This window comes from Lepidochelys kempii, chromosome 1, assembly GCF_965140285.1.
Source record: "Lepidochelys kempii isolate rLepKem1 chromosome 1, rLepKem1.hap1, whole genome shotgun sequence".
In the NCBI taxonomy this organism is placed as follows: Eukaryota; Metazoa; Chordata; order Testudines; family Cheloniidae; genus Lepidochelys; species Lepidochelys kempii.
In genome coordinates, this window is record NC_136380.1 from 189045576 (window position 1) to 189069574 (window position 23999).

The window sequence follows — 23999 nt, forward strand, 5'->3', positions numbered from 1 at the left end:
CAGAGTCATGCAGGGTATCAAAGTGTCTAAATGGATAAATAAGTAAGAACAATCTATGAGTATAAGGGACTAATATATACACACTAAACTGCAAAAGTATGCAATAATTTCATGTGTAATAAGACATCCTTCATTTTTTCCAAATGTTTCTATTAGACAGTCTTTTTTCCCATTAATGCAGCAATAGAGTGCTCACTAAGCCAGTCTATGTACAAGGGAGGAACTGCAGATTTCCATTTTTTCCAAAATAAACTCTTTTTGCCACTAAAATAGTTACTGCAATCCATTTCACAATGTTAACTGGTAATACCGACTCATTCCACATCCTTAAAACATACAAGCATGGAGAAGGAAAGATAGTGGCACTTAGTTTGAGAGAGCACTGAACACAGCATTCCAGAACACATGCATTTTTGACAGGTATAGAGGATGGGCAAAAGGTTGACATGTGACTGTTTGGTAACACAGTGAGTGTTGGAGATTTAATCTACCCTTAAATGTTCTGGAGTCCAGTAGTCCCTGCTTAATATCTTGTTCTGGAAGAATCACAAGGATAAAGAACTTGAAGTATCTTTAACATTAAGCCAGATATCCTCCCAGGTTTCTGTTGAAATAGTAAAGGCAGAATTCTTTCTCCCTTTTTTTTCCCTTTGAGACTGAGATTAAGAGTATTACAAAGCATTAAGACACCTTAATTCCTACAATGTGATTTGTTTCCATATTTCTTAACATGTTCTTCTAGAAGTGAGAGTTGAAAGAATTCAGTTCTCCCCTATCCTTTCATGAATTTCATGAGCATTGGCACTGAAGAAGGAACTGTGAAACAGTGGTAGCTGATATTTGTTATGCATGTAATTGAATGAAGACCAGTCTATCATCTCATATTATTATTATTTTTTTTTTGGAAAATCCTTTGGCTATCCAAATTGTCTTTAAGTGTGGAGTTTGCCTTGATCCTGGTACACAGGTTATCCCATAGTGGTATGAGAAGAGAATTAGTAAAATCGGATGCTTTAATTGTATCAACAGATTGCAGGGTATCGCATGTAGTTTGGAAGCCTCTTAAGGTATATACAAGAAGAGAGGAAACTGAACAGCAAGCTAAGCTTTTTTTCCTATCTCAAACCAGGCTGGTGTGTAAACAGAGCCACTGGAGGAGAACCATTTTACAATAGGACACATTTGAAATGTTAGCTAGGTACAAATCTACCAACCCTGTATCTCCAGTTTCTCGGGATTTTTTTTAAGGTTCTTGTGTGACAAGCAAAGCTATTTTGTATCCCATCTAAAATGCACAATAAGCCTACTAGTTGAGCAAAGCGTGAAGGAGGCTAACCATATAAGTTAATCTTGGGCAGATATTCATTTTGGGTATATCTATTCTCCCCAGCAAGAAAAGAGGGAGGAGACGCCACCTCTCTACATCCTTGGAAACCTCTTAATATGTAGTCCGTATTTACGGAAACAAGATTTGTCCTAATGTTCCAAAAATTAACACTTAAATAAGTTATTTCCTTGCATATTGGAAATGGAAAATGCTGAAACTGAAAGAATCTGATCTTTTGGATATATTCATTGCTTGCAGATTTATTTCAGTTAATACCAAAACCAGGGATCTCTCAAAAAAGTCAACTACATTCAATAACAATGGGATTGATCAGGCTGAAGTCTTCAAAAATGTCATCTGCATGTACACTGATTTTGTATGCTTTCCTGTTTATAGTCATACCTTCAGTGGCTGACTGCTGACATATGTACATTGCCAGTGCTTCAGGAGAGATTAGGGAGAGGCAAGAGGGGGCAGACCTGCCAGTGTCCCTCTTTCTAGTTGAAATGTGGGAGAAATAATTCTATTAGTTGATAGTGAAGCGAGGGGAGAGTTACAAAATACCTGAGTTCGGTCAATGTATTGGTTCAAATCTGAATATTTTTCAGACAGCTATTAGATAAGGTCATTCAACCCTATCAAAGGCCTTCCCTGCATCTAGAGATAAAGCAATAGAGGGAATATCCGAGCTTGCTGGATCTAGTGATTTTTCTTGCATCAGCAGCAGCCAATCTACATGTATAATTGAAATCAATTAATTTTAAAGTGTACCCCAAGTAATCATTCTACTAGCCCTCCCTGAAATCCTGACTGTGGTCCCATGCATAGCAGTATGATAAGGGTAGATAGGATGGGGCAAGAACTCAAACTCAATCTGAAATTCTAAATCTGGCTCTACTCATTCACATTTTTAGTGCTTTCTGAGGATCACATTGAACTAACTGCTGTTCACTCAAGCAACTACCAGGAATGTCAGGAACAGCTGTGACAAGAGAAACTTCCCTCTTGTGCAAAGTTGTGCTGCTCCCCCTGCTCCCCACCCGCATGGCTAAAAGCGCATAGGTAAGGAATTACGTATTACCTCTCCATATGCATTTGACTATTCCAACAGTGCACAGGACAGATAATCTAGGATAATCTAGAAAGTAAGGCTACTTTTGTGCTAAAGGCACTGGATTGTGACTTAGAGCTGGGGTTGAACCCTGACCTCCCAAGAGACTTCCTCTGTGACCTTGCATATGTCACTTAATATCCTGTACCTAAGTTTTCCTGGTCTCTAAAATAAGGATAGTACTTAGTCTCTCCCACCCTTTGTCTTGTCTATAAAGTAAGATCTTTAAGGCAGGGGCTGCCTCTTACTAATGTTTATGTACAGCTCACGTGGGTCTTGATTTCTGGTGGGGGCATCTTGGCACTAAATTTAATATCATTAATAACAAAGCTTCTGATGCACAGTGCAAGCCTGGCAATACATCACAACCTTACTACCACAGGAGAAACCTGTTCCTCCTTATTTAGGAGAGACTCACCTCCCACATTGCCAGCAGTTAGGGTAGATCTACTAACTTCTCAACAATACAAGTACCCATACACCACCAGAAGTATCTGCTCTTGTTACTGTGAGGAACAGCTACCAGGTGACACCTAAAATAACCTCCATGTAGTGCTCGGGAGTTGGAAGTATGGTGGGTTGCAAGGGGTTGAAGTAAAGGATAGATAGATCCTGGGTAAGGAAGAATACAGAATTGATTATTTTCGGAAAGGAAGTATTGCAATGAAGGATTTGTTTGCAGGAAGCAGGGAAGGGCAAAGACTGTTTGAATGACTGATTTATTTTGAAATGAAGAGTATTTTATGCTGGAAGTGTCACACGTATCCCTGACTGAGGTAGAAAACTTAGGTAGCCTATCATGAATGCTACTCTCTAATTTAATAGAAACATCCTTTTTCAATCAGATATGATCAAAATATCAGTAAATAAAACTCAAAAAAGTCCCCTACAATTAGGTTTACATTGATAAGACCTGGGCTCAACAACAAAAGTGAGCATTCTCCAATCATTGAATCTTAAAATCCTATTTCTGCCTGAACACAGTTTTAACCTTTTATTATTCCAGGCAACACCTAAGATCAGTGTAACTATTAAACATGCAGTTCTGTCAAATGCACAAACTAAGAGAAAAATAGTTAGTTTCACTCCTGCTTCCCAGTCAGTGAATCATTTCCTCTATTTTAGTATCACTTACTTAAAAAAATATTTTCTCTGAAGAAAATGTTAAAGTAAATCCACACAACTTGACAGGGGGATCTCGGGACAGGTGAATGTGACTGAATGTACCCCTGTATTCACATCCAAACACACTACTGTAATAATCTTGTACAAAATATGCTTTGCAAGGCATCATTTGAAAACAAACAACTCACCGGTTAATAATATCATAGTGAAATGTATGTAGAAACATTTGTAAAGTTATGAACATAAACTGAAATTACGACTGAATTGTGCTTGCCAGAAAAGCCTGGGGAGAGACAGGAACAGATTGATTTGCATTTTAACCACCATCCATGAGACTCCATGTTCCATCCCCACAACTGGAAGAAACTTCATCTAGAGGTAACCTCACAAAAATGCATGCAGAGGGTGACAGGACTATAAAAAAGGGAGGGGCAAAAACCATCCAGGTACGCTCTCTCTCTTTTTCACCTTTTGGACTTAATCAGATATTCTGATTTGAAAATTTCATTCAGCAATGTTGCTGGGAACCTGTGATATGGATTTTACGTTGAACCAAGATAAATTTGTTTAAGTCTTAGCTACTAGGAATCATTTTATCTTTATTTCTCTTGTAACCATTTCTGACTTTAATACCTTGTACTTGTACTCACTTAATCCCGCTGTAGTTAAATAAACTTGTTTTATTTTTTAAGAAAAACTAATCCAGTGTTGTGTTTAATCTGAATTGTTGGGTAACTTCAGTTTAAAATACCAAATTGTTGTATATTGACACCTTACAGGGAAAAACAGACCTCTAATGTCTGAACTGTCCAAATTTTCTCCATGTTTCTGGAGAAAATCAGGGACTGGGAGTATGTTAGAGTCATCTTGCAGGTAATAGCAAAGGCTGGCAGAAGCCAGAGTGCTGTTGGCAGGCTGCAGCTATTCATAGACACTCCATGTGATCTGCACGCTCTTTGGCTGTTTGTGAGGAGCCCAGGTTAGGAGCTACAACAGAAAAGCATTGTGAGCCACTCAAGGCTGCAGGGCAGGTGGAGGCATATCCCCTCACTGGTCTGGATTGTACCACAGAATGTGACAGCGTACGGAAAAAATACTGATTTTTCATTTCAGTTTATTAGATGTCATTGTAGTGTCATTTTAAATTGTCTGTTAATAGAGTTACCCAAGTTTCTATAATCCTAAGAGGAGTATTAATGTACTTACAAGAGATGGATCTCATTTCTAGAAAGCTCCAGACAACCTACAAAAAAACCCTGCAGACTGGATTTGAGCTTTTTGTTGCCAGTGTGATAATTTCACTTTTACACGATTACACATCTTAGTATATAAAGAGTTAAATCATAGTGTCAAAAACAAAAACAGAAGTATTGAGAAAACATAAAACATGCCCTTAGCATAGCAAAAAGCAGACCTAATTAGGCTAGCTTCTCTCCCACCAATTAACTTTGAGTAGTCTCTTAAAGAGCTAAATAGCAAGACATATAAAATGGATGTTACATTCAGACTGATGGAAAGTCACATACAGCTAAACTGAATATACTTGATTCAAAAACAGATGCAATAAAAAAAAGGGGTTGCCACATGTAGACAAAAAAAGTGTCAGTTCATGAGGCCAGACAATTCCCTATATTTCTTCTAGGGCTATTTCCACACTGGGACAAGAAAATGTTGGAAGTTTTTATTTGTAATTTTGTTGCCTTTGTTTTGTGTGAGTGAGTGAGTGAGTGAAGGGGGTGAGTTTCCTTCTCCATCAAATTGACACAGAATTCTGCCTTGAAAACCCAGAGATTTTTGGGGATCTCCTACTGACTCTGTCTGCATATTATTTTCTGCCTATCTATTGCTCTTTAATAAAGCCAAGAGAAATAGATTTTTAGCAGTTGAAGGAAGACCATGAGTGAATTCTTGAGTATTTTAAAAAAAAAGTTTGGCAGAAGGGATGGATCTTTCTCCTCGTTTAACCTGTCAAAATTAAGGCTTTTAGCAGCACAGGGCATAAAATTTGGGTATCATTGCTATAAGATATAGTGTCCAAGAGGTTTGCAGGATTTAAAATACAAAGCAGACATTCATATGTATAACATCGATGGTCACAGTATACAGGATGAAAAAAATGGAATACAAACCATCCTACTTCAGGATAAGCCAACCAGCGAAAGGTTTTTGGAAAAAAATTCCTCTCTGAGCCATTTATTCTGTAATTGTCCATCGTGGGGATTCCTGCACCTTCCAACAACCAATGTCAAAGACTGAATTTCAGACCAGATGGACCAATATGGCAATGCTAGTGTTCCAAATTAGGAAATTAGATTGGAAGTGGATAAGCCTGGGGGAAGTGGGACAGATCAGGAAATTTGGAGACATTCATCATGGAGAATTAATCATCCCCTCAGGTGGGAGAGCTTTGGGATACATGGAGGTAACCAGGGTACATAGTCTCACAACTCTAGAGAGCCCTGCAATGAGGGAGGCAGAAGTGCCTGGATGGATGGGTGGCCCCTACATTCTGATCCTCCAAGAGGCACGCTGCCAATGGCTGGATCCACCCATGCAGCCACTGAAAGAGCTTCAATGTGAGTTAATGCTGCTCCACCTTCACCTTCCCTGGTCCCAAAGCCCTATCACATTCTGACTTGGAGCTTTGAAAAAAGAGCATCTGTGGGGTTTCCCAAACGAAGCGGTAATGCTGGGGAACTCACCAAGGACAGGAACATTTACATTCTCAGGGAAAATAAAATGATATCTAGATTGCACAGGTAGGCCTCAGAGTACAGGGTAACTATGTTAGGCTAGATCTGCAACTCTGGATAGGAATATTATGGACATGCAACATCTGTGATCGTTTTGTAAAGGATTTAGGAGAACAGCTATTTTATTGAACTTAAATTTTAAAATCAATAAATGCAAGGGAGTAATTTCTGGCATAACACAACAAGAGTCACAAACATGATTCTGAAGGCAGAATTTGGCCTTCAGTTCAAAAAAGTGTGGATATAACTAACCTATATATTGATGGAAATTCAGAACTGCAAACAAATACAACTGACAGATTATATGATGGACATGAAGGAGAGTGTGTAGGGCGCGTTCTGCAAAATTTCTGAGTGCTTATAAATGAGAAGGGGCTAGCAGTGATGGAAATTGTAATCCTTTTACCTGTATACCAGGTGCCGTATTCAAAAGTTATTTAAAACATAAGGAGTAAAACAATACACTTTAGTTTTTAGCTTTAAAGATTAATTTCACAACCACTTTAAAAATAATTTGGTACCTCTGTATACAGTTTTTGCTATATTAACTTCTGAACTCAAAAAACTCTATTAAACTATGTATTAATTTAAGTAATTCTAAGCATGGCAGCAGTTATAAAAGAATTAGCAGCCACTCATTTTAAGCAGCAAGTTTGCATATATTTAAATTACTCTGCTGTGAATATTACAATTCATAAAAACATATCCGTTATTCTACAAGGACTTAGGATATTATATTCGCTTTTCAATTATTCATGAAGGAGGTTTTCTATTTGCTCAGTTCCAGTGTTTACTTAGGCCTTGTCCACATTTATCACAGTAAATTGACCCAAATTATGCTACTCCAGCTTCGTGAATACACCATGCTGTGTCGATCGGAGACACTGTCTCATCGTAGCAGAGTAGACCGGAGAGTGCTCTGCCGTCAAGTTAGCGGGTCTTCATCAGACCCACTAAAATTGACTCCTGCTACCTCGATCACAGCAGTGTTAATCTCCGGTAAGTGTAGACATGGGCTTAGTATCAGTGAATATCTACTACTAGCACGTTAACAACTGCTCAAACTAACACTACACAGCAATTCAGGTTTTCACCTAACCAATGTTTTCCATTTCTTCAAGCTACAGCCACATAAATATGTAGGGAAAAGAGAAGTTATCACAATTTTCTCAGTGACCATTTTTTGTCAGATTCCCAAGAAAGACCATAGCATATCTTAAAAATAAACTGAACCCCAAATATTTACAATTAATTCATATGTAAGCTCTTTGTATCAGAGAAATAAGACCAATTCCTAAGACTGACCAAGTAGAAGCAATTCCTCTGGCAAAACATCAACGTATCTGTGATTTAAGTGAGCTACAAAATTGAGAGGGGAAAGGGGACTTACATGAGCAGCCAAAACAGGCATGTTCTGATGGTTATTGTGTAAGTCATCTTTGTTGTTTCTTCCTGCTTGCATTTTAGATCTGTTGTTGGTGGAACAGTTATAGCTTTCAAGAAAGCATATGAAAAACCCATTGCTACTTAATGGAAATGGTATCAGATCTTGCTTGTCTTATGCACACAAGTAGTCCTGTTGATTTTAATGGAACTCATCATTTGACTAAGCTAAAAGGTATTTGGCTCATATTGTAGCTTTCAGGCTCTGAGCCTGTTTATTTTGTCCATAATTTCCAAAGAAAACCTTCAGAATTTAGGATTCAGACTATATGAAACTGCATGCAAAAGTGTAAAATACTGAGATATGTATTAACAGACTAAAATCTTGTCTAAGAATACAAAGGACTGGAAAAGCCTGAAAAACGTTATCTATTATTTTGAAAATAGGCTGAGATTAAGAAATGTCACGTTGCTTGGAGTCCCTGGGGGCAGACACTAGCAGCACTTTTAAAGAACAGATTATTAAGGTGCTGAGGATGGACAACTTTTATTTCCTTCTAGAATGCGTTGCAAGAAAGAAAAACCCACAGAGAATGAAACAAAAGGCTTATCCCTGCATACAAAATACCCTCGGTGCTCTATAGCTCAGTCTGTTTCAGAAGTCAACACAGCACATGCATCATATACAGCAATTAAAAGATAATACCACCCAATATGAAAAGAAATGACACACAAGGCAAGAGATAGCTAAATTCAGGTCATCCTTAGAATAAGGACCCAACATATAAAAAGGACTTAATTGCTTCAATAGACTATCTTCATTAAAAGTGATACTAAAAATGACAAATGTGCTGTTAAGAGCACTGGACAGGTGGAAACAGCAATACGCCATTTGAAGATCAGCCACCAATATTTCTCAAGAGGTTACATTTAAAAAAAACAAAAACAAAACACCTTCTTCCCCCTCCCAGTCTGGTCACGTAATCTCCAAGCATGCCAGCCATCTGCAAAGCTCTGAGGCCTTGTGCCCTGCAAAGCACCCTGTGCCTCTGGTCATGTCAATCTATATTAACAATACTGTGCAATTGTGTAAAAACATTATCTAGGATACTGAACTTTTGATTAAAATGTCATAAGAAAAAGCCACTTTACATAAATATATCAATTTTCTAAACCTTGATAGCTTTGTTTTCACTCTTTTACAATATTTTAATAGGCCTTCAGAATTAACATTTGTAATCACGCATCAGACAGTGGAATCAAAAATGCCACTTTGATCATATAAATTGTTTCAAACTACTGTAATAAATGGATAAATTATTTTTTATAAAATTTAAAGAAAGCTTGTTCCTGATTTAAAAACTCAATTTAAGTTTTAGGACAGAAAAGATATCCATAAGTGAATTACACACCTCCAAATACAGACATGAGAAACCCTGACAAACCATTACCTATAGAAGTAGCAGCTGATGGCACTGTAATATGTGCACATATTACCTTGCTATTCTGGGGGCTCTTAGTGTTAACCACAATTCAGATACTTCAATTCACTATCCCAAAATCTTTTCCATTAGTACATACTGCAGGAAAGTAAAATAGTGCTGAATAAAAAGGACAACAAAAGCAAAACGAGAGCTTGACTTACCCCATTTAAAGGATAGGTTTTCCATCCTAGCTCTCCAAGTGCAGCTGTAGTATCAAGCAACACCACTAGAAATAAAAAATATATGTATATATATACACATCAGATACTTAATTTGTTCTAGACATAGAAATAGAGTGCTATAATTTAAATACCAAGCCTGCATTAATTTGGCTAGTTCTACCTCTACAGCACTAGTTTAGTCCCACTAAAGTCAATGGGGTTGCTTGGCTGTACCTACTAATAGAATTTTAGCTTTGTGATTATCTTTCATAGTTAAATCCCAGAAGATATGACTTATTATATGAAAATTCAATCTTTTCTACAGTGTAATTTAAAAGTGTATTACACCATTGTGGTGTCCAGTGGTTATAACTATATATGCCTGAATGAGGAAACCCATTTTCAGACACCACCCCCACCTGGAAGCATGGGAAAGTTTTCATTCAGATGTGTTTCTGGATTCAAGTTTTGTGAACTTTAAAAATGAAGAAAAGCAGAGTTTAGTCATTTCCACATTTTAAAGTTAAATGTAATTGGGGTAAAACGCAAAGAAATAATGCAATCAATCAATATAATACCACCATTTAGCTCTACCACAGCACTTTCATTGGTACATCTCAAAAGCACTTTATAAAGGTCATTATCTCCATTTTACATGTCATCATTTGTAACTGAATCTTTAAGCCTAGAACAAAAAACAACTAGAAAGTCTGACGATGATTAGTTTTGCTAGTCTATTTGGATTAAGTGCTAAAAGATACTATCATTTCTAAAATTTTGTACACTGTGAATCTTTTGCAATTTTCATGTATATTTTTTATTACATGACAAGGGGTTTGGATATCATTACACTGACAAAAGTAATAAAAACATTCTTTTCTAAAAGATTTTTGGGTTTATATGTGTTCAAATAAAAAAGCATGGCAAACTGGCTCTCTTCCCTGTCTTAATTATGCAAAAAACATACCACACACAATTCAGAACTCTTGAAACTGTCAGTAAATTCAGTATCTTGTGATGTGCCAGACTGTACCTGTACTAATGGAACAGTTATGTTTGACATTATGGTCTCAAATCAGAATCATAAACTAAGATTGAGATATAATGTTCATTGTTGACTAGCACTGTTAATTCTATTTCTCCAGTTATGGTGTTTTAAGAAAGTATCAACCAGGCCTCTGAGAAGAATATTTTTTTAAGTTGCATCCTATAGTTCTCTCTCCACACACACACACACACACACACACACACACACACACACACACACACACACACACAGAGAGAGAGAGAGAGAAAGAGAGACACATGGTGAACAACCAGCCTAGCTCTTTCACAAGTACCATTTTACTTTTCAACAGCAAGATCAAAGTTTAGGTACTTATAAGATATAGCCCTGGTAATATTGGGTTGTCATTACTTCCATCACACAAAAAGGTAAGAGTTACGCTTGTTGCTACCCCATGGCTCACAGCAGATGAAGTTCACACCCCTGAACAGCTAGCCAGGAAATGAACTATGCACCATGCATGTCTTATTTGTTTGTGGTAACAAACCCATGGTTCTCATGATTTTCCAGCTGTTCCAAAGGGACAGTCCCTGCCTCAAGCTGTTCAGACTAAGCAGGTACAAAGAGTCAGCAAGAGGGAGCAACCTTTACTTCAGTTGGACAATACCCTTGAGTTTGAACTGCTTTCTTGAGTAATGGTTTCTGGGATCAAAAAAGCTATACATGTAATGACTATCAACTTTTTAAAACTAGGGTATATTCATCACTGAAATTATGATAAAAATTTAGATTAGCATTTTTTTAAAGACAGATACAGCTGTTTTTACAATAATTGCCATTGCATAATGGAGTTCTGATTTAAAAAAAACGCTTTCTGTCATTGGCACAAAATAAATAAGGTGTGAGCTTCCCTAGTAGAAACTGAAGTACTAATTAAATAGTAACCCCTGAGAGGCTGTAGAAAGGTCCCAAACCATAACCCACTGAATTCAATAAGAATCAGATGAGGCTCAAAGCTACTAGCGAGGGTTTCATACACATAAAATCTGTGTTAATTGAAATTTCATTAGTGAAAAAGGATCAACAATTAACCAACCAAAAAATAAAGCCAGGAAAAAAACAAAAATTGTCAAACAGAAAAAGAAAAAATATAAACATGTAGTAGTTGACAGTACTAGACTATCACTACAATAGTAAAATAAAGATAAAAACCAAAACTAGGATATAAATGAATACAGTAACATTGAACAAAAGTTGTTTTTTTTTAAAAGTTACCAATTACAAATACAAAAAGCTGTAGAGGTATTGGTAAGTCAAACAATGTTTCAGTAATTTTCCCTATATGATGATGTCAGAGAAATGCAGGAATTTAACCCTTAGCAGTCCATTAGCTTATGCCCAAGATCGCTAAGCAAAATGGACCATCCACATGTTACCTGCTTCCCATGCGGAAAGTTTTGTGGCACTGTCTCCTGCCTAGGAAGGCCCTCTGAAGGATTAGAATCCATGCAAAGAGGGAATGGGAAGAGAAGGCACATTCACCTATTTGTCTAAAATTTTTATTTAACTCAATTTCCCTCAGTTTTCATTAACTTTGACAAATTAGACTTTTTCCTCTGTTTGCCAGTATCAAATGCCGTCAGATCATGATCACTGATCCAAAGGCAACCACCAACTTCCATTACACTGATGAATTAATTTTTATCAGTCATGAGGTCCAAAATAGAGTTTCCTTGTATTGGGTGCAATACTTTGTGTTAGAAAGTCTATAATTTTTACAAACTTGTGTTATTTTATTACCAGCTGCATTAGATCTCCAGCATGTGTCTTTGCAATGGAAGTCCCCCATAATATATTTTTTCTTTCCACACATTCCGAACAGGTACTTAAGGAGTAACTCAACCTGTTTGGTTTGATTCGATTGTTTGTTACAAACACTCATCAGTACCCCTTCCTGGACTGTGTTAGTTCTAGTTAGCACATTGATCCATATGCATTAAAAATCCTGTGGTTCTGAGTTACTGATAACATATAATGCTGTATTTAATGTAGAGTGTCTCTTAATGTAGCGGTTCAGTTCCCAAACATCTTTTACCCACTCTGAACAGGTTATATAACCAATGATTTTAATTCCAATAATGCAAGTCATCCCACCAGGTTTCAGTAATGCCAATTACATCTTTAATGAGATTTTTCCAATTCCTCTTGCTTGTTACTCAGACTCCTCGTACTGGTATATAGGCAACTGAATATTTTCTTATCTTTCCTTTCCACACAAGTAGGGTCTGTTAATGATATACCAATTTTGAGTTTGTACTTCATTTACCTCATAGCACATACCCATTTTGAGGTTTGTTTAATACCCCCATGGCTACACTGGTTAACCTTCAAATTAGAATAGTCGTCCCTGACCTGAGATACATGTGCCAATATCTATCCTACTGGAATGTGGCTTTGTTTCCCCCAAAACCAAAACCTTCAGTTTCATACTAGTCACACAACCAACGGTTCACCTCTAGTATTTACTGCCTTTTCTTTTCTCTTACTAGTGGGACCTGAAGAATCACCAAGAAATCATTTGGACTTTCCTCTTCTTCAGCTCCCTTTCAAGATTCCTGAAGTCTTCTATAATCTGTAGTAGTTCCAGGTCACATGTTCCAATGGTATCAGCAATGGAATCTACTGGAAAACTTCATAATTCCATCCAATCTTCCAGTTACATGTTGTATTTTTGCTCCAGGAGGACAGAATGCTGTCTTGTTGTCCATCGCTGAATTGTCTGCCCACTTAACTTAAAATGGAGTTACCAATGACAATTATTTATTTTCTTAGGGTGGCTGAAGAATTTCTCCATAGCTGCTTGCTTCATATCACAAGGACACCCACTGAATACGTTGCCTGTAGCTTTCTGTTCTCTTTGTCGAGAAAGAAGTTCCTTGGTAGTAGACTTGCTAAGTATCAGATAACAATTCCATACTTCTAGTTGGGTTGAGTGCCTCCTGGTTCTCTTTCCCATTTTGGAAATAAGTCAGTCTGCTTCTTCAATTTCTGTGCTTTGCAGTTCCCTTATCACTGCCCCTCTCCCCCACCATGTGGTATCTGTGGCAATGATTTCAGAGTCTGGTTGTTCAGAAAGTCTTTGTTTTCTTGGATGTTGTGTGGTGTTGAAACTTGTACTTCCAGACCATGTATCTTTCTAGTTCCCCCTGCTAATGGCTGCTTTGATCATCTGGGGGGGTTGCATCTTCTCTTGACTCATCCCTCTGGCCAAGTCACTTTAAATTTTCTCCCCTGCCAGGGTACCCAGGCAGTTGCAGGATCAGGGCCCATTTGAAGTACTACAAGAGTTTAAGACTTTCATGTTTTTAATTATCCTGCAAAATTGAAGCTCCAAGTGTAGACGGTCTAGAATTGGGATGGGTTTATGATTTCAGGAAGGGGCAGCCCTTGCATAAATCATTCTTATTCTTATGTTCTGTTCACTACTTTGTAGTTTATTTTTAAATAATGTTTTTAAAAGAGCACTTTTTTATAAAAATAGCAAACACAAAGGATTTTTTTTAGAGTAAAAAATATAGCCAGCTTTAAAGATGAAGCATGGACACCTCAATGGACACCTTTCTGTTTTGTTTTTTAGCGAAGAGAAGTCTGCTGCTGTCTGAACTCTGAGAAGCATACTGGACAGAATTCATCCTTGAGGTAGCCTCAGTGATCTAAGTAGAATGCACCTGAGCCTGATTTAGGCTAATACATTTAACCTCTAAATATAAAAGTGAGTGTTGGACCAGTTTCCCTTTCCCCCTCCCCATCCTGTCACCCTCTTCCCCAAGAGAGCTGGGGTTCCAAAACAGCCTGTCCAACTCCTAGGAAGCTACTCTGCACAGTGGACTAGTACAGAAGCCACAGTACCTCCAAGACACTTACACGAGTGTTAGGCTCATTGGGTTTATGCAATGGTGGATATTAATATTACTGCCCTGTCTGATGCATCTGTCTATAACTTTAATGTCTTCCTTCCAGCATCAGGAGCCTGTCCATACGGCCATGCTACCGGTGGCTGCGTTTACGAAGAGGCTCAAGTGGGAGCAGCTGTCCCTAGGTGACACCCACTGTACCGGTATAACTTTTACCCAGCACACGTCTTTTTCCAACAACACAAGTTTAAGCCATATAACACTCGAATTCATATTCCTGCAAATATTCCAGGAGCTAGTGGGTGAAGTTCTGTGGCCTGTAATGTGCAGGAGGCCAGAGTAGATCATCACGATGGTGCCTTCTGGCCAAAAAAAAAATCTATGAGATTGGGACATGTTGCTGTGTCACCATAACTCAGATTTAACATTCTTCTAGTTGATTTTAACCTTGTGTACTCTCCATTCATGTTTGCGTTTGCATTTGCATTATAATATTTTATTTCAAACATTAAAGCCATTTCAGCAAAAATTAACATGACAAGACTAATTTTTAAAACCATTTGAGTTCCAACTGAAATATAATTGAGAAACTAAACAATATTAAACTTTAATATAAACAGGTGAAATGTGTTAAATGTTTTTCAGAGTGTGTGTTCATGTGCTCTTCCTTTAATTAAAAGCCAAGCAAAATAATCTGAACTACTTACATTTATTGACTGACACTTCCAGAGCTGTTGCCTCATCTCCCCTTGGTTTCTAGGGGGTCCTCCCTACTCAAGAGAGTGCTTCAGATAACTTCCCACCAAATTCCTTATAGAGCTTACAGAAGGAGGCAGTGAATAACCCAATGGCTTGCTCTCTCCTCATTGCAGATGTGACCCCAAAGAGGGCTCTTCTTGGGGTTCCAGGAGGGTGTGAACTGGTGCCGCACAGGAAGCTGTTGCCATCACCATATGCATGACTGCAGAAGTCTGTCTAGAATGTCCCAATTCAAGAGTGAGCAAATGGTCGTGAGCACTTCATGCACCGTGAGCTGGGTTACAATCAAGAGATCTCCATGCTGATTAGTAGATAACCTGTACTCTCAAAGTTACAGTAACTGATCAGTAGCTGTAGGCAGCTCTTCAGTTCTCTTTCTACTTATCCCTCTGAACAGTTTGCATCATGGTAGCTCATGTCAATATTTACCCTCTGACACTGGTCTCTTTGGTACCCACACAGATTGCTTTTATTGTATCAAATAGATTTTAAGTCCATTTCAATTGACCTCTTACAGCCTCCATTTATTGCCAGTGTATATGAAGGCTAATACATACTTTTTTTGACACAATTATATAAGAAAAACAGATTCCTGTTACACCTAGTAGGATTTCAATTTTCTTCTCAAAATATTCTGCCTGCCCCTTATCAGAAGAAAAGTGTAAGAAACATCTGTCCTCATTTGCATGACCCACATAACTTCCACATGGGAATGCAGGGACTTCTCTTACTACTCACAGCCCCGACACCACACAATAACCTCGAGAGGGAAGGAAGTTGGCAAAGATATGACCCTGAACCCCATTAGGTGCTGACCTGGAGATCTGGATTATTGTCAATATGCTGCAAACCATGAAGGATCAACAGCAACAGGCCTGCTCTTTGCACTAAACGAAGCTTTAAGTGGCCAGAATGCCGACCAGTAGTCCTTTTAGGATAGCACAAGGCAGAACTGGGCATCATGTCACAGTGGAGCTCATGCAGAGTGCAATGAGGGACTGACCTTTTTAATTTTATGTAGTCAAAGATTTAATGAACAAAAAATTACTCTTATTTTTCAGTCTATAAACCAGTTTAATTAGCAAAAATCATCTAGTGCCATGATGAGTAAATAGAAAAATGTGTTATGCCTGAAAATTGTAGGCCTTTGATGCTAAACATACAATATCATTGTCCCTGCTTTACAGGCAGGGACTCTGAGGTACAGATGTGAAGTGACTTGCCCAAAGTTGCACAGCCCATCAGTGGCAGAGCTGTGAATAGAACCCAGGTTTCCTGATGCCCATTTTAGTGCTTTATCAACTGGCTCACACTGCCTCCAGCAGTTAAAAATAAAGTCTTCAAATGTTTGGACGAACTGGTGCACAAGGGGCAAAGACAGTGAACCGACAGTGACATTGTGCAGAATTGGAGCTACCTCTCAGAGGTCACCCAGGAGATGTATGAATGAAGCAGAAAATACACCTCTTGGAGAATGAAATGGTATTAGTATTAATAATGACAACCATACCCAGAGTCAGGGTCCTGCTGTGCTAAGTTTTGTACCATCTTATGCAAGGACATGTTGTCTTAGCACTTCAGGGAGAAACCAGGCAACATATGAAGGATGGGAGAAGAGGAATACAATCAAAATATGTATTTTTCCTGCTTGCTTGAGGGGTTAAAGCTGGCTAGCAAGCATTCATACTGCTGTCAGCAACATGTACAAGTCAGCAGGCAACAAACATCTACTGGGAGAAGCAAGTGTGGTTTTCAAAGTTACCAGTGTAGTGAGGAAAATAAGTTATTTTACCTCACATGGCTTCTCACTGATTTAAAGCAGATATCTACTTTAAAGAGAGAAGTCATGGATAACCTTAAGAATGTTTTGTCTCATTTCCATATTTTAAAAACAAATTACGTAAAGGGAAGAGAATAAATGAGTTACAGGGAATGAAGATAAAGGAAAAATATATGAAGCAAATGTGATATGTAACAGACCTCAGACCATTTGAGGCAAACGTTAACATGAAAATCAGCTATGTAAAATGTTTAGTTTAATATCGTTTTTATTGTAGCGCATCAGGAGCCCACCAAAACCAAATACAATTGAAATAGCTATGAGAGTTGCTCACTCATGACAACTAGATCCAGAGAGACCAGTCTTATTCTCATGACAATTAAATATTTCCTAACTCCTTTTAGGAAATATCCACCTAGCCAGTCAATTTAATGTTTCTCAGCTTTGTAATCCTCATTCGCTGAGCCAGTCTGCCACTTTTTGCTAACTCTTCATTTATAATTTACAGTATCAAGCACCAAGCCTTCACAGGGCGCACATTTTATAGGTGCTGGGTCAAGCTGTCAAACTGAAGTACATGCTAATAATTGGTAGCGTTGAAAGTCTCAGTTTCTTTATGTACCATGTAATATCAGCATGAGGGCTAAAACTGTTTATATAAACAATCAGGTTTGCAATGATTCTAATATTAACAAATAAATGACAGTTATGTCATTTGTAGAAGATACTGTTTTGATGGTCTTACCAAAAACTAAAATTGCCTTGCAAAATTGGACAGCATGAAGTACACAATACTAACACATGCAGAGTTTGAGCTTTAGCTTTGAATGATATAATGTAAAGGCACATACAGAGAGTTAACTTTGAAATCCTAAGAGTTCATTGTTAACTGAAGAATATTAGAGACCTGAGAACTTCAGGTTCATATAGTCTGCCCATTATTATACCTAGTCTGTTAAGTAATCTGTCTAGTATTTACTGATGTATAATTATTTTTTCCTATTACTGTAACTAAATATTTCAATAGGAGCAAAAAGCTCTTTCTACTGATGTGGAACATGATACAAAGCATTTAATAGACCCAATTTTTCCATATCACTTTAGTATACTTATTTATTTGGGGGGAAATGTGAGGGTGCTGATACAAAGAGGCATTTTCAACACCTCATATCCTACTCCATTGCCCCTTAAAGTCCAGTAGAAAAAACAACAACCCAGAATTAGTTATATACTCAAGTGAGTACTTGTTTTAATAAGGATAATTTTTATACAAATCTTATAACTAAGTAGTGTAAAAGAGTTCTAAGGCCTGATCTACACTGGATGGGGGGATCGACCTAACATACGCAACTTCAGCTACAAGAATAGCATAGCTGAAGTTGACATATCTTAGGTCGACTTACCTCATGTCCTCACGGTGCGGGGTCAACTGCCACCGCTCCCCCGTCGACTCCGCTTCCGCCTCTCACCGCGGTGGAGTTCAGGAGTCAATGGCAGACCGATCAAGGATCGATTTCTCACGTCTACACTAGATGCAATAAATCGATCCCTGGTAGATCAGTCACTACCCAACGATCCGGGCAGATTCAGATAACTGAAAATAGACTTTTGTAGCAAGGAGTCTCTTGTAACACAAAGGTTGGGAAGGCACTTCTCAGACTTCCATTTACCTGTAATTAATATGTCTGGGGCATGGTGATTATGTAGGAAAAATGCAGCAAAAGTGTTGCATCACTACGTTTGGAAATGCAATAGCAGTGCTTTGACTTACTTAGTTCCAAACAGGGTTTCTAAGAACCACTTCAACCTTGAGTGCCTCTTACATAACCCAGTGATGCAAGGGGAATGTCACTGAGGATTGCTGGAAAGGTGCTGAGGAAAGTTAAAAGGCAATGCCAAAAACAGACTATATAATACTGCATCAACACTATTATCTGAGGACTTTGGAACATCTAGATTTGTATCACTGTGTTAACAATTAGAATTAAGAATTTTGTATTACTCTGTTCACAGGAGCAATTTTTTGCTGTTCCGCCTAACAAATACCTGAGAAATGGGGGAGGGGATAAATAGCCTTTCAACTGTACCAGTTAAGTACTTTCTTAGATGAGAGAAGTAATGTTATAGCAATTATGTTTGCCTCCAATCGAAGAGTGATGGGTAAGTATTGCATTTCAACAACAAAAAAATCTAAGATCTAGTGTGAAAGAGTAGCCAATTTCTCTATAACACAATAAAGTAAGAATAAATTACCACTACCTCAGCTTTGACTTCCAATGTATTCCCTTTATATTTCAATATTTTGGGAGTCAAAAGGAAAAAAAAAGTGCTTTTAATATGACAAATAAGAAACACCGTACACTTCTCCCTCAAGAAAACTATTGCTTCTATAAACTATAAATACATCTTAAGTTTTCCTTATTTTGATTGACTTCACTCATTTTAGTCCCAAAGTTATTTATCTCCATACAAATAGGGTTTCTTTTCACTATTATTGAAAGTTATAGAAGAAATAAAGCATGAGTTATTTACACTAAATATATGAATCTCACCACCTTTTAAGTTTCCCAAATGAATAGATTTTATTGTCTCACATAGGGTCTGTGTCACACATTGTCTCCCACATTTGGGCCTGGGCAGGTTGAGAGGTATGAAACCACATGTAGGAACATCCCTTGTAAAAAGGTAACTATATAATCAATTTGAATCAAATGGATGTGTGAAGCTTATGGACATAAGAATAGCCATACTTGGTCCAACCAAAGGTCCATCTAGCCCTGTATCCTGTCTTCTGACAGTGGCCAATGCCAGGTGAATCAAGTGATCCATTCCCTGTTGCTCATTCCCATCTTCTGGAAAACAGAGGCTAGGGACACCATCCCTGCCCATCCTGGCTAATAGCCATTGATGGACCTATCCTCCATGAATGTATCTAGTTCTTTTTTGAACCCTGTTATAGTCTTCAGCTTCACAACATCCTCTGGCAAACAGTTCCACAGGGTTGACTGTGTGTTGTATGAAGAAATACTTCCCTTTGTTTGTTTTAAACCTACTGCCTAATCATTTTGTTTGGTGACCCCTAGTTCTTGTGTTATGTGAAGGAGTAAATAACACTTCCTTATTTACTTTCTCCACATCAGTCATGATTTTATAGACCTCTATCACATCCCCATTTAGTCGTCTCTTTTCCAAGCTGAAAAGTCCCAGTCTTATTAATCTTTCCTCTTACGGAAGCAATTCCATACCCCTAATCATTTTTGTTGCCCTCTTCTGAACCTTTTCCAATTTCAAATATGTTTTTGAGATGGGGTGACCACATCTGCATGCAGTATTCAAGGTGTGGGCATACCATAGATTTATATAGAGGCAATATGATATTTTCTGTCCTATTATCTATCCCTTTCTTAATGATTTCCAACTTTTCGTTAACTTTTTTGACTGCTGCTGCACATTTAGTGGATGTTTTCAGAGAACTATCCACAATGACTCCAATATCTCTTTCTTGAATGGTGACAGCTAATTTAGACCCCATCATTTTATATGTATAGTTGGGATTATGTTTTCCAATGTGCACTACTTTGCATTCATCAACATTGAATTTCATCTGCCATTTTGTTGTCCAGTCACCCAGTTTTGAGAGATCCTTTTGTAGCCCTTTGCAGTCTGCCTGGGACTTAACCATCTTGACAATGCGGTGAAGGAAAACATGCTAGTAAGTTGTTTAAGTGCTAAGATAAAAATTGTTGAATAAGGAGCTGTGATAAGCATAATAATTATGGAAGAAAGCTTTTTCCATTCTCGATAAAGCCTTAGTATTAAAAGGAAGTTCTTCCTTAGGGGTCCATAATGTCTCCGACAGAGCTGATAAGCAGAACAGAAGGAATGAGATGCCACAGAGCCCATCTTCCCACTACCACATCCAGGACCACAGAGACAGATACTATAGGGCATCACGCTTCCTCTACACTTTCTTTTCTCCTGTCCCTGCAGTGTCTGTGTGAGCATACAACACTGATCAGATGCTCTGCCCTCCTACAGCAGCTCCCTCCTCACATACAGGTAGGGCTTCTGATTTTCAATTCTAACTGCTAAACAGACAAAACACCCGAATAAAAAAAAAGATAGGTGTTTGTCCGACAAACACTGGAAATGGTTACTTGTATCAAAGGGCTTTTCTATACAGAATAATAATGCAGACTGTAAGGATAGGATTTCTAAAGTGCAATAACTTGTTGCACATTACTTGGCCCATGTAGACCCTGTTGGTGTGCACTCAAGGTTCCCCAGTACTAACTCAGTTTGAAACAGTACTACATTAAAGTGCAGTAAGGAACATTATAGAGGGATTATTCATTACAGTAGTGTGATATACATTATTCATTTCAGTATATACACAAGAGAAAGATGTGAAAATGATTTTTAGACATCTACATAAAACTCAAAGTGCTAAAAATAAACCCGAGTAAATGAGATGAATAAACTCTGAAAAACAGAAGCCCTACATATAACAAGAAAGGAAGGGATTCAGGAATAGAATGAGCTGCTCTGGCTTCTCTTGTGACACTCACTACCTGGCTATGAAAGCCCTGGGAGCAGAACAGATATCGCACTGATTCTGTCCTTTCCTAGGGGAGTGCCCTCACAAGCATACGGTGACACTGTGCAGTCAGAGGAGGAACAGGACTACTGGGAACTAGAGCTGGGCAAAAAGAGTTGCCTAAAATTCACCCCCCACCCCAAAAATGAAGATTCGGGTCAATTAAAAACATTGTGAATTTGTGTAGATTTTGCTAAGTTGATTCAGTTGAAATAAGCCGAAAAGAGAAAATTCAAAGCACATTTTGTTTTGACATTTTCAAAACACATTTGGTTTTTCAATTCAAAATTATTTCAGTTGAAATTGTAGTTCATTTAAAAAAAATAAAAGAACCGTTCAAATTTTGTTTTAATCATTTAAGTGTTTACTTTTGGTTTGGACAAAATCTTTCATTTGACCAAACATGAATTTTTCCAACTTTTTGTTTCACTGGAAATTTTGAAGAATTTTTCCAAATCAATCCCACCCTACCCCAGTTTTTCAGAATGCCCAGCAAACCAAAGAGGGGAAAAAATGGGGATCAGTTGGAGACAGTTCTACGATGAAGCTTGAATGGAGCCTGGAGTTATATGAGGGTCTGGTACAGGCAGGGAAATCAACTGGCTGGGAGAAAGAGAAGGTAGATTGGCTGAGAGGTGTGTCAGGGAGAGACAGACGATCAGTTGTCGGGGGAAGGCAGAGGGTCACCTGGCTGCAGTGCAGTGCTGTGGGGAGGCAGAAATTTCTAGAGGGATGAGGTGAATTGGCTATGGCAGTGAGGAGGAGTTAATGTCTAAGAATAAAAGTAGCCTTCAGTAGCCTGTTAAGTGAAGAATCAATTAATGGTGGGGCCTGTGGAAACAGCTGGTTGATTGAGTTGTCTAAAGGATCAGTTGATTGGTGGTGCCTATAGAGCAGAGGATGGATTAATTGGGTGGTCTGTAGCAACCACAGAGAATGTATTTTGTGAGGGCATAATGTGAATTGATAGGCCTACGAAGAAATACAGGCGTAAGGTGGTAGCGGAAGAGGATGAGTAGATGCCACCCCCAAAATAATTGATTGAGGAGGCTGAGTGGAAGAGGGTTGGACTGAGGAGAGATTTGTCTGGAAATCATTCGGCTGAAGGGAAGGAATAAAAAATTAATTACCATGAAGGACAGAAAATTGATTCATGGTACTGGGGTTGGGGAAAAGGTAAATAGGGGACTGCTGGGGGTCTCAGAAGATGGACAGATGGCAATGATCATGGATTGAAGAGGTGTGTGGGCAGAGGATGAATTGGGGATACTCAGCAGAAGTCAGAGGATGGACTGTGGGTCTAGAGGTAGTTTTAATGAATGCATGGGGGTAGGTGTAGAAGGAGAAGCAGAGATTTTAACTGGGAAGATGTGGGATTCAGACACAGGAGACTGACTGGTGAGCTATGATGATGTGGCGAAAGGATGGATGATGGACAGAATAGATCAAGGAGCTTGGGCATGAGTGAGAGCATGGATCAGTGGCACATTGGTTGATGCTGGAATCAGAATTTAAAAAGTGATGCAGAAGAGATTATCAGAAACCATAAAACTGAACCATAAAAGTGGGCTTTCCTTTACCCTCTCCTCCCACCCCCACTTTGCAAGTAAAAGCATCAAATTTAAAACTACTCAAAAGTTGCTAAAGAATTGTTTTACTGAACGTAATTACCTTTATAAGTAGTCTAAAGCCTTCAATGTTAAGAAAAACCACTGATGGTTGGAAAATGTTTTGCATACAAAAAGAGTGTTGGTTACTTCTACCTCAGGTCTGTTTCCTCTCAGTGGTGCAAACCTGGGCTATTATTTAAGCACTTGAGATGACTTTGAGGTGTATAGTTGGAAATGTTTTACATTTAAATGCATATAGAAAATGTTAGTATCTAAAATAACCATTGATTATTATTTTATTTTCCTTCATTTAATTATAAAAAAGAGTCAGAGTAAGTTTACATTTAGTGGCAAGTAGAGTACAGGCACTGCATACCCAGCTCGTAGGGATATAAACAGCAGCACAGAGGAGGAGCCATGGGTTAGGAAGGTAGAGCAGAGGACCCTATATTCCTGAACCCTTAGAGTATATAAACCTGCATGGTTTTCTGCATGTCCAAACAGTGCCACCTACTCTAAACTCTACAGTGCTATTGTTAGCAGTGCAGCATCCCACTGCAGGGAAAGGCTGCGACAGCAAGGAGCTGCCAAAGCCTTTTCCTACTGCCTCCCCACTACCAAAGCCTTTTGCTGCCATTTGTAGCTCCATGGCAGTGTGTGTGGATGCGGCCTGCCTCTCACTGTGGCCTGCAGCTACAAGAAAAGGCCACAGTTAATAATTGTCATTATTTTGCTTGGTTTTAACCCTGGTGCCCCCTTACACTTGAGAGAAAAACCTACTGCAAAGATAGTGGGAGTCACATCCCTGAATTGGCATTGAGAAACAACCAAGATCTGACATTTCTTTTTTCCTCTAGAGTCTAGATTATAAATTTTTAGTAATTTTGGGGATAAAATTATTTGTCACTCAACACCTGAAATACTCCTTTCTAGACCACATTCTTCATTCAGATAGCAACCACTTTGGACTGTATGCTTTTCGGACAACT

The 23999-nt window shown here is 38.3% G+C and overlaps 1 protein-coding gene across 6 annotated transcripts in view; it reads right to left on the reverse strand.

Annotated features, from left to right (window-relative positions):
- EPHA6 (EPH receptor A6) overlaps positions 1 to 23999 on the reverse strand; it is an 879356-nt gene that overhangs the window by 828163 nt on the left and 27194 nt on the right. For 5 of the 6 annotated variants that reach the window (XM_073305263.2, XM_073305254.2, XM_073305245.2 and 2 more), the window contains one exon: positions 9345 to 9409. The exons of the other annotated variant lie outside the window; for it this stretch is intronic. In XM_073305263.2, coding sequence (XP_073161364.1) covers positions 9345 to 9409 — 65 coding nt within the window. The remainder of the gene's footprint in view (positions 1 to 9344; positions 9410 to 23999) is intronic. 6 annotated transcript variants of the gene reach the window in all.